The following is a 14,917-nucleotide window of genomic DNA, read 5'->3' as shown; positions in this document are numbered from 1 at the left end:
TACACAAAACGTAATCGTGAACATAGAAAGCCTTTGCAACACATAGTGTATTGGAACATCTGCAACTATATAATACATCAAATAAAACGACTAAAGCAAGAAAGCACGAAGGCTAAAGCAAGAATGAATTTTTCGGTATTCCATCACCTATTTTTTCTAGAAGGCAAAAAAGAACATTATGCACAATGAAACAGTCTTCTTAAAGATCGACGAAGTGAGCCCAAATACTGTGTACAAAGAACATGGCCAAGAGAATGGCTTACTTTGTTAGCAAAAACATCCCTTATTCAATGTTGAGGCATGGTCAAGAGAAGGCTTACACTGGTAGCAGAAACATCAAGAATTCAACATAGAGGATACAAAATGAAAAACTCATACATTATCTAAAACAACCCACAAATTTACTTTTTGAAAAAAAATATAAGGATGTTCATCCCCATATTTTTTTATCGACAGATTACAGTGGCTATAGTAAAATGACCTACGGGTACTTTGCCTTAACAACTGACTCAATATACCGTATCTAGAGCAAATGGTAATCATCTGGAAGCAATTGCACAACATTCAGCATATTTAGTGCTGCTTCAGACCTTCTATGTCAACCATCACCTTAATGAAGATCGTATCATCTCGAAGGAAAGTTGGTGTTTCAAGCACCGAGTGACTAACAAATAATGGGCATCCAGAGGCAACATTCATGTCCGTGGTAGGACGCTTAAAACTGGAGCTTGATACGTCTGGTCTAAAGGAATCTGCCAGATGTCTTGTTCCACTGTCCTGATCCAAAAGCATCAAAGTGACCTTCTGCTTGAAAGGCCACGGCAACAAAGCATCGTATTCTCCTCTCTGGACAACGAAAAACAGAGAAAGGTGAGTGCCTTTTCCTACCCCATCTCCATTCAAGTAGACCCGAGCACACATTTTATATCCGAATCTGCCTGTATAGAAAGGTTGGCTATACAGAGAAATCGTTCTCCCTGATTTGGCGTCTTCCTTTCTTCGTTTGTAGTCGCGAATTTTCCACATCAGGGTTCCATTATAGCTCGCAGTCTCTAGGACCTGGAAACGTAAGTCTAGTTCAGCCATTCTAAGGTCCATTAGTCCGAGCTGTCGCTCATGCTGCTGGATTGATTCTGGTGACATTTCTTTGAATATAAAGAAAAAAGAGAGTCATTGTAGAATTATAAAATGTAAACTGCAAAATATGTACCTGGTATAATTATTTAGTATTATGCATTTAAAAATTCTTGATAAAATAATACTTGAAAAATACACCTTAAAATGTATATACAAACATATACTTACTTTTCTTTGTTGATCGTAATCATAAAATTCGAACGTAAGCCCAGAATCAAGATATAGATCTGAATACCAACTTTCTTACACTCCTCTGCAAATCTTTTTATTTTTTTTATATCATTTCAAAGTTCAAAGGTTAGAGATCAAAAGTGATCCAATAGGTAAAGAAGACTCGACTTCAATATAAACCCAAAATTAACATTGACCTTATCTTTTATTTTTTCTGCTATAACAGAAAATCCCCGTCTTACAACTTTAATGCTTACTCAATAAGAGAGGGGTAAGCTGATATTCAGACTCTATTTGATAAACAACAAACACGAAATGGCTTTAAATCATTTATTGCTAGGTAATTGTATTGATTCCATGTATCGAGATTATATTTTTCTCAATATCTATTGAATTTCCATATACAAGTTTCAGGAATGATAATATGGGATGGTGAATTTTGGATATTGGAAGTATTCTTTTCAACCAACCATTCATTTCGTTTGATCCGCCCATGGGTCCCGCTCTCTCTAATTGGGTGACTCGTTCACCAATCGTATTCTGTGTTGCTTTCATCATAAGCATGTCTCTTGATAATTTGTCTTGTACATCCTTCTCTGCAAGATTTTCTATCTTTCTCTCTACTGTTATGAGTCTTTCGGTTTGGGCAACAACTTTAAGCTTGAGAATTGAAAATATTTTCCTCTTTAACAACGGTAGTTATTGTTGGTACATTGGTCAAAATACGCAGTTTCTCACAAGTTGTGCAATAATATTTCATGTGTTAACTGTAGCATTTTATTCGAAAAATAGATTAGAGCATACCTTAACATCTTTCATCGCTTTTTTCATTGCGTCAACCACTTCCTTCAGCTCTTCACAGAGCTTGGAATTGCTTGTGATTAGATGTTGAAGGTCAATTATTTTACCTCCCATTTCCTATTAATATTTTGAAATATTTAAACATAATAGGGACATATAAACGTGAAGCTCTGTACGTGATTTTACAAAACAAGCAAGCGAGCAAATAAAGCATTAACCGTCAATATATAATGTACCGTTCTTTTTTTGATAAATCGTATGTTTTAATGTGACTTGGTTATGATGCATGTCTCAGCTGAGTTTTCGCTAATTAAAATTCATTGATTTAAACTCTTTTATACATTTTGATTTTTGAAATAGTCAGTTGAAATAGATCTACATTTTAAAGGCTGATTTATTGATCATTTATAAAAATGCCATCCAGCAAAACTTAATATAAATAAAATTAAAAAAAGTAAGTACGTTCTTTCGTCATATTTGTGTCTATATATGTCTTATTCAAAGGAGAATAAAATTTAAGGACCCTCTCTACATCAGTGCAAAACTATTTTTGGACACTGAGAAAAATAAACTGTATAAAAGTATTAATATTGAGCTATTTATTTAATTTTCAATATATAGAACGTGGCATTTACTCCCAGGAAATATGTTCAAACACAACTCAATATCAGTGACCAGAAATCATTGTTGTTTACTTCTCTGGAAAAGATTATGTAAATATCATGTTCAATTAGTTTAGTTTGACCTTTTAAAACCTTAAATTAAGAATAATTGAAGATTGAAAACTGCTTAATATATTATAAATTTCTATTAATTGGAATTTAAATCTAAAGGACAGATCACTTTAACTGCAGAAAAATACCATAGAACCAGAAATCTTTAGTGCTCAGTCTAGAGAAGGTTCTAAAAATTTGAGTTTTTCTTTCATAAAAAGTGACAGTATACTGACAATACTTGAATCAAATTAAAACAACATTCATGAATAAATATCGTATCCATTCCTATTTGTGTAATTTTTTTTCATTATTCTAATAATGCAGTTTGAAATAGTTAAAAAATTCTCGCGACAGTGCTTACATTATCATGAGTTTGAAAAAAAAATCTATAAACAACATTTCTGTATTAACAAATTATAACTTACAAATTTTATCGAAAACATAAATATCTAAGAAACAAATTAAGTTGAAACTGGATATAATTCAAGACGTAAATTCAACCAATTCATTTGTTAGCTAAAATGATCCGCATTTTGTAAACCGACAAACCTGCAACTGTTCTTTCAAATGAAGTCCACCAATTCCCGATTCTGTGTTCTGGATTACAGATAGCTCTAGATGGCGATCCATCCCTGTCTCTATATGCCTATCTACTTCCTGTTTCGATCCCTTTTTAAAATTTAAATAACTAAGTAGATTTGAATATTTTTTGAATATCGGAAAATTCAACATTTTGTATGGTACTAGTATACAAAATCATTGACTGAATTTAACATGTATTTAAAAAAAACTGCACACCAAGAAAAGCTTACAGTAAATTCACATCCAATACTGTGGTATTTACATTTAAGGGGTCGCCGATGACATTCATTGATAAAATGGTATTCAATCTAAATAAAAACAACAGAGAAACACTTGCTTATATATTGTTAAAATAAAGATATTTATGCATATATTTTGTAAAAGCCCAAACATTAATTTCAAATATTCAAATTTTCAAATGTCTCTGAGATAAAACGACGAAAATAGGTTATGGCTTTATAACCCCATAAATCGACTTGTTCAGCACGTGTCACGTATTGCTTAGTAATATACCTGGAGGGAATACTGATATTTCTTACTATTTATTTTTTTAATTGAATTAAGGGTCAGGTAAAATGTAAATGAAGGATATGGACATAACGAACAGTGTTCAATATCAAAGTTCATAAAACAATACAAAATGGGGCAGAGAAAACACGGAACTCTAAAACATCAGAGGTGAGATCAGGTGCCTTGGAGGAGTGAGCATCCTCTGCGACCGGTCACACCCACCGTGTGCTTCTTGTCATGATCGGGAAATAACGGGAAAATTCGTCGTCAATTCAGTGTATAAATAATGGACTAACAATTAGTATGAAAAACGTCAGTCAGCATTTGACTCAATGATAAATTGTATTTGCAGACAAGGTCATTGTGTCGACCTAAGAACTTATGAAATGGTGGCTTTAAACGAGACTGTTGATATTCTTGTTTCATCAAGTTGTTTGTCAAGTCGTTTTAGAAATTGTTCATATGTAGACCATGCTCTTGCATATCGAATCAACTGAGATATATAAACTCCGTATGCAGGTGATGAAGGTATGTTGCTGCATAAGTAAGGGAAGTTGTCGCTAGAAAAGTTAAAGTCATCACGTTTATCATAGAGCTTGGTTGATAGATTACCATTAATGTATTTTTCAAGTAAAATATCCAAGTATGAAACAGATGTGTCAGACTCTGTTATCTTTTATCTCAAGCTCACCAGGATATATCGTATCGACATAGGAATGGAAATAAGAAACAAGAGGCCCAGGGGCCACATCGCTCACCTGAGCAAATCGGCTAGGAAAAAACACATCAGATCAGAACTGAAAAGTTTACTGAAGGGGGGGGGGGGGGGGGGGGGGGGGCTTGAATTTAATACTACTTTAGAATGCCTTCATATTAATACAGCATATGACTTTGCTGTTCTTGATAACAAAGATTTTTTAAAAACATTTTCTTCCTATACTATCACTAATCATTGCTTTGAAGTACTTGAGAAGAAGATTTTCCTACAAATTCCTGTGTAAAACTTTGATCAGCCATTGTGGCCCCATCCTACCCCTGGGGGTCATGATTTGTACAAACTTGAATCTATGCTACCTGAGGATGCTTCCACATGAGTTTCATCTTTCCTGGCCCAGTGGTTCCTTAGAAGAAGATTTTTAAGGATTTTCCCTGTATACTCCCATGTAAAAATTGATCGACCATTGTGGCCCCATCCTACCCCCGGGGGTCATGATTCGAACAAACTTGAATCTACATTATCTTAGGATGCTTCCACATGAGTTTTATCTTTCCTGGCCCAATGGTTCTTGAGAAGAAGATTTTTAAAGATTTTCCCTATATACTACTATGTAAAACTTTGATCGGCCATTCTGGCCCCACCCTACTCCCGGGGGTCATGATTTGAAGAAACTTGAATCTACACTACCTGAGGATGCTTCCACATGAGTTTCATTTTTTTTGGCCGAGTGGTTCTTGAGAAGAAGATTTTTTAAGATTTATATACTCCTATGTAAAACTTTGATCGGCCATTGTGGCCCCACCCTACTCCTGGGGGTCATGATTTGAAGAAACTTGAATCTACACTACCTGAGGATGCTTCCATATGAGTTTCATTTTTTTTGGCCGAGTGGTTCTTGAGAAGAAGATTTTTTAAGATTTTCCCTATATACTCCTATATAAAAATTTGATCGGCCATTGTGGCCCCACCCTACCCCTGGGGGTCATGATTTGAACAAACTTGAATCTACACTACCTGAGGATGCTTCCACATGAGTTTTATCTTTCCTGGCCCAATGGTTCTTGAGAAGAAGATGTTTAAAGATTTTCCCTATATACTACTATGTAAAACTTTGATCGGCCATTCTGGCCCCACCCTACTCCTGGGGATCATGATTTGAAGAAACTTGAATCTACACTACCTGAGGATGCTGCCACATGAGTTTCATTTTTTTTTTGGCCGAGTGGTTCTTGAGAAGAAGATTTTTTAAGATTTTCCCTATATACTCCTATATAAAAATTTGATCGGCCATTGTGGCCCCACCCTACCCCTGGGGGTCATGATTTGAACAAACTTGAATCTACACTACCTGAGGATGCTTCCACATGAGTTTCATCTTTCCTGGCCCAGTGGTTTTTAAGAAGAAGATTTTTAAAGATTTTCTCTATATACTCCCATGTTAAACTTTGATCGGCCATTGTGGCCCCACCCTACCCCCGGGGGTCATGATTTGAACAAACTTGAATCTACACTACCTGAGGATGCTTCCACATGAGTTTCATCTTTCCTGGCCCAGTGGTTCTTGAGAAGAAGATTTTTTAAAAATGTCATTAATTTTTCACTAATTCATAATTATCTCCCCTTGGAAAAGGGCGTGGCCCTTCATTTAAACAAACTTGAATCCCCTTCACCTAAGGATACTTTGTGGCAAGTTTGGTTGAAATTGGCCCAGTGGTTCTTGAGAAGAAGATGAAAATGTGAAAAGTTAACGACGACAACGACGACGACAACGACTACGACAACGACAGACAACGGACAAAACTCACTTGAGCCTTCGGCTCAGGTGAGCTAATAACTGTCTGGGTTTTTGGCTTTATGATGATGATTACTGACAATGTCATTGTATCGACCATGGAACTTACGAAATGATGACTTTAGAGACTGTTGATATTGTTGTTTCATCAACGTGTTTGTCAATAACTTACCTCGATTTAGAAATTCATTTTTTTCTCACAAATGGTTATATTTCATTTTTGTCACTTCTCTAACATGCCTTATACTTCTAATATTTAAACATACATGTATTAAATTGAACTTTTATAATATAAATAAATACGGTTCAATCTACAAGCATTAGGTTTGGTATACTAGTAATTTACACATATTTTAAGATACTTTACCAGAACTCTCGGTGCTGGATCTTTTCCACAGTTATACGGACATGGAATTACATACTGAGGACATAACTTTTCCTGATGTTCCTGAAATCATGATTACAATTTGCAGGGCACCTGCTTAAAATGATATGCTTACTCCAGTTTTAGGATACAAAGAGGGGATCATTGTTTTAAAATACCTGAATGAACTGATGCTGAATTTCTTGCATGCAAAATGAACAAACTTCAAGTCGATAAGGACAGTTCTCCTGATGAGTATCGATTTCTTTCTGAATTATAATGACGTCACATCCTTCAGTGGAAAATTTACATTTGATTGGTCTGAACCCACATACTACCTCGTGGTCCTGAAAATATTGAAATATTATATTAATTCGTACAAACAAGAATTTTTTCCTTTTCAAAAATATATTTTCAACAGAAAAGGCAATTATTAAAGGACTTTATTGAGGAACAATAAAGATTTAAAGAAATAAAAACTCCAAAATAAATACAAATCTATAAATGCGCCGCCATATAACAAAAACCTCCGAAAATTACTGAGGTGTGCTAGATGCTAGAAGGAAAAACATCCCCTGACGACTGGTTACACCCGTGGTGAGCTCTATTTTCTGATCAGGAAGACGGAATAAATCGTAGTCGAGATAAGTATAAAAATAAAGGTCTATAATTTAGTTCAAAGACTGATCCAATATTAGATAGCCTAATAAGTTCATTATAACGGCTTTAAAATTCAGGACAAGCCAACAATAAACGTGGTTTTTGAAATCCTTGTTATCTTAACTTATATGTCAGTAGCCTGTCCTGGGTTAAAAATCATTCTAACTTTGAGCATGCGCTTGGGTATCGAAGCACACTACGTCTGTAGTTTCTCGTTTTCAGTAGTTAATTTTGAAGAATTTCATTGTGAGTATGAGTTGGATTTCTAGAATTAAAACCAAGTTCTTCTAAAAATACAACTTAAATACTGAGCATTACAATGAAAAAAAGATATTGTTCCAAGCCAAACATTTTGTCCATGTAACATTTCTACATAAATTCTTTTATCAGCACAATTTAGTATAATGTATTTTTTCGTATGTCTGTTCATGTCAAGGAGCACATGGCGAGAGACGTGTGCGACCAATCCGCTTACTCCTCCGTGGCACATGATCCTGCATCATAGGTAAGTTCCAAACTTGTATTAATTTTTGTTTCATTGTACTTTGGGCTTGTTATTTCATTTTTTATGTTTCCGGCATTGACTTCGTACTTTTTTAAAGAAGACTAATATATAATGAATAAAATACAACAGATAGTAAGTAATATCTTATTTATGGTAAGTAATGTCATTATTCTGTAAATTTTGAATGGTTTGGGTGAATACTTCCACTCTGCTATATACCTGTAAACATGCACTCGACTAATATATACTTAATATTGTATAGCTAGTAGCGACTAATATAAACTTAATATTGAATAGCTAGTATCGTTAAGAATTTTTATTTACAGGAATAGCTTATTATGTAAATGTTGAATACATATGTGATTGGGTTGCAAAGTCGTTTTCGTGTACACGTAATACCACAGATATACATTGATATGAATACTATTACTCAGTGTAAACCTTTTTTTAGGTACGAGTGAAAGGGTGACATGCGGTTAATAACGACGTAATTATATCGAAGACATGTCCTACCTGTAGATGCCTCCATTGTAATGCTTTCTCACATCCCTTTGCTCTGAATGTACAAAACACTGACAGGAGGCGGACCTCCCTCCTAGCCCCCGAGTCTCTGTGAATCTGTAAGTTATATATCATAGAAAAATCTAGAACATTTCATGGCAATAGCATTAATAATAAGCACCATAATTATTCTTTCCTACAAAATGCAGTTCTAAAATTACTGCTCAATTGCTATTTTTCTGTTTTAACATTTATTCGTAAAAAGATATTTTCCTCATTTAAAGTTTTTTTACGTACATCTGTAAAAAGCTTTGACAATATTCACTATTTTAAAGTTGAGCTTTTAGTTACACGTGATAAATGGCTATATTATCATTGTATAAATTGTGGGGTATGCCTCTGCATTTATAACAGTTAGTTAAACGTCATGGGATTATTATCTGGATTGAAAAACCTTTTTTTAAAAGATGCTAACAAAGAGAAACAAAGAATAACTAGGGCTAATTGTAACGGGGACCGTTACAGATGTTCCCCAAACGCTCCCCAACTCCCTTTTGGTGCCACATTTCTTTCAGCTCTATTAGATAAGACATACTTTGTGCAATTTAGACTTAAACAACGTTTTCCCAGAAGACTACAAAATATATTTAAATTTAAGCATGACATGCGAGTTCATGTGAATGCATGTGGGTAATGATCATATCATCTTTTCTACACTATGTATATATATTCAAAGAAACTTAATATCAAAGCATTTAATCCAGAAGTATTAAAAAATACACTTATTCAAGCATATTTTAATTTTACTCATTTCACGTGCACACACGGTCAAGCATGTGCATGATGACCATACCTTCTTGTAGGGGACCATTATGTCTATCAATATTCTAAATACCATCCTATTTCTTTGAAAACCAAAGAAGTTATAACCATTTAATGTTTAAGCCAATCAGATTTCAGCGCACGTGCATGCATGTGATTTAATGACAATTGTTATATATCATATTGTAGGACATCCTATTGTATGCTTATGTTTTAAATTTCAAAGCATTTCGTCTAAAAACGGAAAAGATATTGAGATTTTTGTTTCAGCCAATCAGAGTGAAGAACACGTGCACGCACGTGCATGACGACCATACCATCTTGTTGGAGTCTATTATGTCTGTCTATGTTCTAAATCCCATCCTGTTTGGTTGAAAAACAAGGGAGTTATAGCCATTTAAAGTTTAAGCCAATCAGATTGCAGCGCACGTGCATGCGCATGTTTTTACGACAACTGTTATATATCATATTGTAGGTAATCCTAATACATGACTATGTTTAAAATTTCAAAGCATTTCGTCAAAAATTAAAAAAAATATTGCGATTTTTGTTTCAGCCAATCACAGCAAAGCACACGTGCACGCACGTGCATGCATGTGCATGTCAATTACAACACCTTGTAGGAGTCCATTATGTCTGTCTATGTTCTAAATCCCATCCTGTTTGGTTGAAAAACAAGGGAGTTATAGCCATTTAAAATTTAAGCCAATCAGATTTCAGTGCACGTGCATGCGCGTGTTTACATGACAATTGTTATATATCATATTGTAGTGCATCCTAAAGTATGCCTATGTTTTAAATTTCATAGCATTTTGTCAAAAAACAGAAAAGATATTGAGCTTTTTGTTTCAGCCAATCAGAGCGAAGAACACGTGCACGCACGTGCATGACGACCATACCATCTTGTTGGAGTCTATTATGTCTGTCTATGTTCTAAATCCCATCCTGTTTGGTTGAAAAACAAGGGAGTTATAGCCATTTAAAGTTTAAGCCAATCAGATTGCAGCGCACGTGCATGCGCATGTTTTTACGACAACTGTTATATATCATATTGTAGGTAATCCTAATACATGACTGTTTAAAATTTCAAAGCATTTCGTCAAAAATTAAAAAAGATATTGCGATTTTTGTTTCAGCCAATCACAGCAAAGCACACGTGCACGCACGTGCATGCATGTGCATGTCAATTACAACACCTTGTAGGAGTCCATTATGTCTGTCTATGTTCTAAATCCCATACTGTTTGGTTGAAAAACAAAGGAGTTATAGCCATTTAAAGTTTAAGCCAATCAGATTGCAGTGCACGTGCATGCGCGTGTTTACATGACAATTGTTATATATCATATTGTAGTGCATCCTAAAGTATGCCTATGTTTTAAATTTCATAGCATTTTGTCAAAAAACAGAAAAGATATTGAGCTTTTTGTTTCAGCCAATCAGAGCGAAGCGCACGTGCATGCGCGTGAGTTCGTGCTAATTTGACAGTGTCACGTTATCTACAGTATTAATATATCTTTATATGATGAGTTTCAAATCATTTCATAAAAAAATGTAAAAGTAATAGCTATATTAAGTATATCAGTCAATTCACTCATTTCACGCGCACGCACGTGCATGCGTGTGCGCGCAAAATGACCTTCCTTCCGCACACCTACACTACACACCTATTAACCCTAAAAAGGTTTTAGCTCAGTTGGGTGAACAGTTTCTGAGAACACTCGCGGACAAAAAAAGTACCGGAGAAGAAATAAGAAAAAAAATAATAATAATAACTAGAGCAAAGCTCGTTGCAAAGCAACGAGTAGGTCTTCCGTCCGGTTTTGACCGGAAGTGCCGGAACGAAAGAAAGCAATGAGCTAAGTAGTCTCCATTGACTTTATAATTTCAATTTTGCATCAAAACCTTCAAAATAAGCCATTTTTGCTACTTCCGGTTTGACCGGAAGTGACGATGACGGACGGAAAAACTACTTTTTATGCTCCCAGAGACATATGTCACCCAAAAACTTGTCAAGGACGGCAAAAAAACTCGTTTTCCGACCACTTCCGGTTTGGCCGGAAGTGACGACTCCGGACGTATTTTGACGACGCCATTAGATAAAGCTTGATATTTCAAACAACTTTGCTTCTTTAATTTATTACAAATTCTCAATACTTTTTGAGATATATAGGAAAAACTTTCGGCCCCTTTTGGCCCTTTATTATAGGGGCCAGCCCCTAAACGTTGATATCTTTCGAAAGATTGTGACATTCTTCACAATTTTTTTTCTATATGTCTTAACAAAATATTAACGTGTAAAAAGATATTGCCAAAAATGTGTGAAAAAATTCTGAATTCTCGATAGGTCTTTTTTCGAGTCATAGCGAGCGCCGACGTGCTGCACTTCCGGAGAATAAGAAAGGTGTGTGTCACATCAGCACATCTTGCTCTATCATCGCTGAAAATCTTACGTTTCTATCTAAAAGCACTTTTGAGAAAAATGCTGGACAACGTGACCCTCTGAAAATCACTTAATCGCGGAAATCTCGAAACCGGAAGTGACGTCATAAAAATAAAAAATTATATATCAGGTTTGGTTGATGTTCCATCAGTCCTGAAAGTTTCATGAAAATCGATCGAGCCGTTTCCGAGAAATCGCGTGCACAAAATCGGTAAGAAAAAAAAACAATAATAAAAATAACTAGAGCAAAGCTCGTTGCAAAGCAACGAGTAGGTCTTCCGTCCTGTTCGACCGGAATAACGCCAAAAATGGATGAATCATCTAAAACTATGTTAATTAATGCAAAAATAAGCCATTTTTTGCTACTTCCGGTTTGACCGGAAGTGACGACGACGGACGGAAAATTATATTTTATGCTCCCAGAGACAAATGTTACCCAAAAACTTCCCAAGCTAGGCAAAAATACGCGTTTTCCGACCACTTCCGGTTTTGCCGGAAGTGATGACGCCGGACGTATTTTGAAGATGCCAAAAGATTAAGCTTAACATTTTTGACAACTTTGCTTCTTTGATGTATTACAAATTCTCGATACGTTTTGAGATATTAAGAAAAAACTTTCGGCCCCTCTAGGCCCTTAATTTTAGGGGCCAGCCCTTTTTACAAGATATCATTTGAAAGATCTTGGAATTCTACACTTCTTTTGTTCTATATGTTTTAACAAAATATTTCCAGGTAAAAAGCTATCGTAGAAAAGATGTTAAATCTTTTGAAATTCGCGATAGGTCTATTTTCGGGCCATAGCGAGCGTACTTCCGGTAGTTGTGATATACAAAAGGCACTTCTCCAAAGTTTGCTCTAGCATCCCTAAAAAATTCACACTTCTATCTTCAATGGTTTTTTAGAACATTGCCGGACAAAGTGACCCTCTAAAAATGACAAAATCGCAGAAATCTCCGAACCGGAAGTGACGTCATCAAAACAAAAAAATATATACCTAGATTTTTTGATGTTCTATCATTCCTAAAAGTTTCATGAAAATCGATCAAGGCGTTTTCGAGAACTCGCGTGCACAAAATATGTAAGAAAAAAAATAATAAAAACTGTGGAAAAGAAACCTAAGAATAACAGAAAGGTCTTCCGCTGAAGACGGAAGACCTTAATAAAAATAGTGGAAAAGAAACCTAAGAATAACAAGAAGGTCTTCCGCTGAAGACGGAAGACCTTAATAATAATAAGAAACAGAGTAAAAACAATATGTTCCCAAACTCCGTTTGGGGAACATAATAAAAATGTAAAAATTGAAAATTAAATTCAATTTTATCTCCAGGCCCTGATAAAATACAAGATTGACCTTACACTTGGCATGATTTACAATCCTGTGTAAATTAACAGAGAGAAATTTACAAACAAAACCTATAGAGATTCACAACAGAGAAAAGAGTTAAAAAATTTAATGTAAATATTTGATTATAAACCAACCAATCTGAATATATCTTCTGGTGACCGGTTTGTTAAAAACATACCACAAATAAACTTTTGTTTTTATTACATTGCAATGTTTTATAAATCAAAGCAATATCAAAAGGATAGTAATTAGTATCTCTTGGACCAAAATCTTTCTTTGCTCCAGTCTAAAACTACTACAAAGACGTTAAGCCTAGTTTAGCACTCATTAATGAGGTATTTGATGTTTATATGTAGTTAAAATTCCGGAATAACAATTTGGCAGCAGGTTGACCCCATATCCTAGATCCATGTAGGTATGACAATATTTATGACATCATATTGGAAAGCAATATAGGAAAAGATAATATCGAAATTTCCAAACTTGGCATTGTAAGAGAAGACAGTATAGGAAAAGAACAAAGTGATATTAATAATGCTTATAAATAAACTTTCTGAGTAATATCGATACATGTATTTCCAAACCTGGCATAATTCTAAGTAGACACACGAATCTTCTCCGGCGGGACACTTGACCCTTTTTGGATTCCCTTGCAGTAACTGAGACATGCATTGTTCACAAGCTCTATGTCCGCATGGCGTCTGAACAGCCTCCCGTACAACTCCTGTACACACAACACATCTATACTTATCGTCCAAGTTAACAAAGTCAGGGTTACCGGGCGGAGTTTCCTGGAGTGATGATTTAAGGCTGGATGTTGATGATTGCAGAGAACTGTAAGCTTCTGCCATCAGGAATATTCAAGGGCTTGAAAAGTATATATTAATCAATATAATTGTCAATTTTTTTTTTCATACTTGAATGCCACCACAATGAGAAAATGCTTCAAGAAAAATAAATTTAAATAATATGCACCACATAATTCAGTTGTAAACTAATTTAACTAAAGTATATATGTATAAGAAATATTGAAAGCTTATAATTATCTTTTTTACATGGCAGTGTTTCATTTATGATGTTACATGTATATCAATTCATGCAATTTAAATTTTGGAAAAACAATTAACAAAGAAAGCACTAAACTTTGTTATTTTAAACCCAAGTTTGTTTTACGAATTATTCTTTCTCGGGTGTAAACATGCTGAAAGAAAAATAATGTATGCCATGCTTCTTTTACCTCGGACTAATCTTACTGGGAGAATGTATACCTTTGCAAACATCAAGAGGAGAAAACGAAAGTATAGGCCTATGGATGACAATTTCAGTTCCTGGGAGTATGATTCTCTATCTCACACGAAGAGTTGTCGTTCGTTACTGTCTGACGGTAGAGATTGTATTTTTAAAAATCAAAGCTTTGTTTCCAACAGTAACATTTTAACCTGCTTTTGGCCATCCAATAATTGTACCCTTCAATACCTTCACGTCTTTGAAACGTTCATAAAGAAATATAACTTAAGACTCTAAAAAGTCTTACATGAAATCTTAGCTAATTGTCCTATAAAATGTCCCAAATATGACTTTGATTGAATATATCAAAGCTTAAAATAGCAATGATTCTTCTTTTCCGACTTTGCCATCCATGAAATAAATAAACTAGTTATGATGTTTTCCACGGGCCACTGACTCAAACTTACGACATTTACATGGTTATCACTTGAAAAGTCTCTTACCCAGAATCCCATATTTTCAATGAAGCCCTTTTGGACATTCCTCTTCAAAGTATTTTTTGAATCTGAAAGAGAAAACATTAGATGTTACTGACCCGCTTTCATGCAATCCTAGAGCTGGAAAAT

The 14,917-nt window shown here is 34.9% G+C and overlaps 1 protein-coding gene across 4 annotated transcripts; it reads right to left on the bottom strand.

Moving 5' to 3' along the window:
* Positions 1 to 14,917, bottom strand: LOC134257239 (TNF receptor-associated factor 3-like). 4 transcript variants are annotated; one of them, XM_062739883.1, is made up of 10 exons: positions 14,759 to 14,904; positions 13,649 to 13,931; positions 8,470 to 8,574; positions 6,971 to 7,138; positions 6,795 to 6,875; positions 3,638 to 3,715; positions 3,375 to 3,494; positions 2,113 to 2,226; positions 1,779 to 1,968; positions 1 to 1,145 (listed from the first exon to the last, which is right to left on the bottom strand). In XM_062739883.1, exons 2-10 carry the CDS (start codon positions 13,913 to 13,915, stop codon positions 574 to 576), a joined length of 1,695 nt encoding a protein of 564 aa, XP_062595867.1. In that variant the 5' UTR covers positions 13,916 to 13,931; positions 14,759 to 14,904; the 3' UTR covers positions 1 to 573. The 4 variants fall into 4 exon arrangements, with proteins under 4 accessions (XP_062595867.1, XP_062595868.1, XP_062595865.1 ...); XM_062739884.1 differs by lacking the exon at positions 14,759 to 14,904 and adding an exon at positions 14,333 to 14,367; XM_062739881.1 differs by having other exon boundaries at positions 2 to 1,145; positions 14,795 to 14,917.

Source organism: Saccostrea cucullata, unplaced genomic scaffold, assembly GCF_032062105.1.
Source record: "Saccostrea cucullata isolate Sc308-1 unplaced genomic scaffold, CSIRO_AGI_Scuc_v1 ctg830, whole genome shotgun sequence".
NCBI classification, from domain to species: Eukaryota; Metazoa; Mollusca; class Bivalvia; order Ostreida; family Ostreidae; genus Saccostrea; species Saccostrea cuccullata.
Note: the sequence above shows the minus strand (reverse complement) of the source record. Positions and strands in the feature narration are given on the sequence as shown.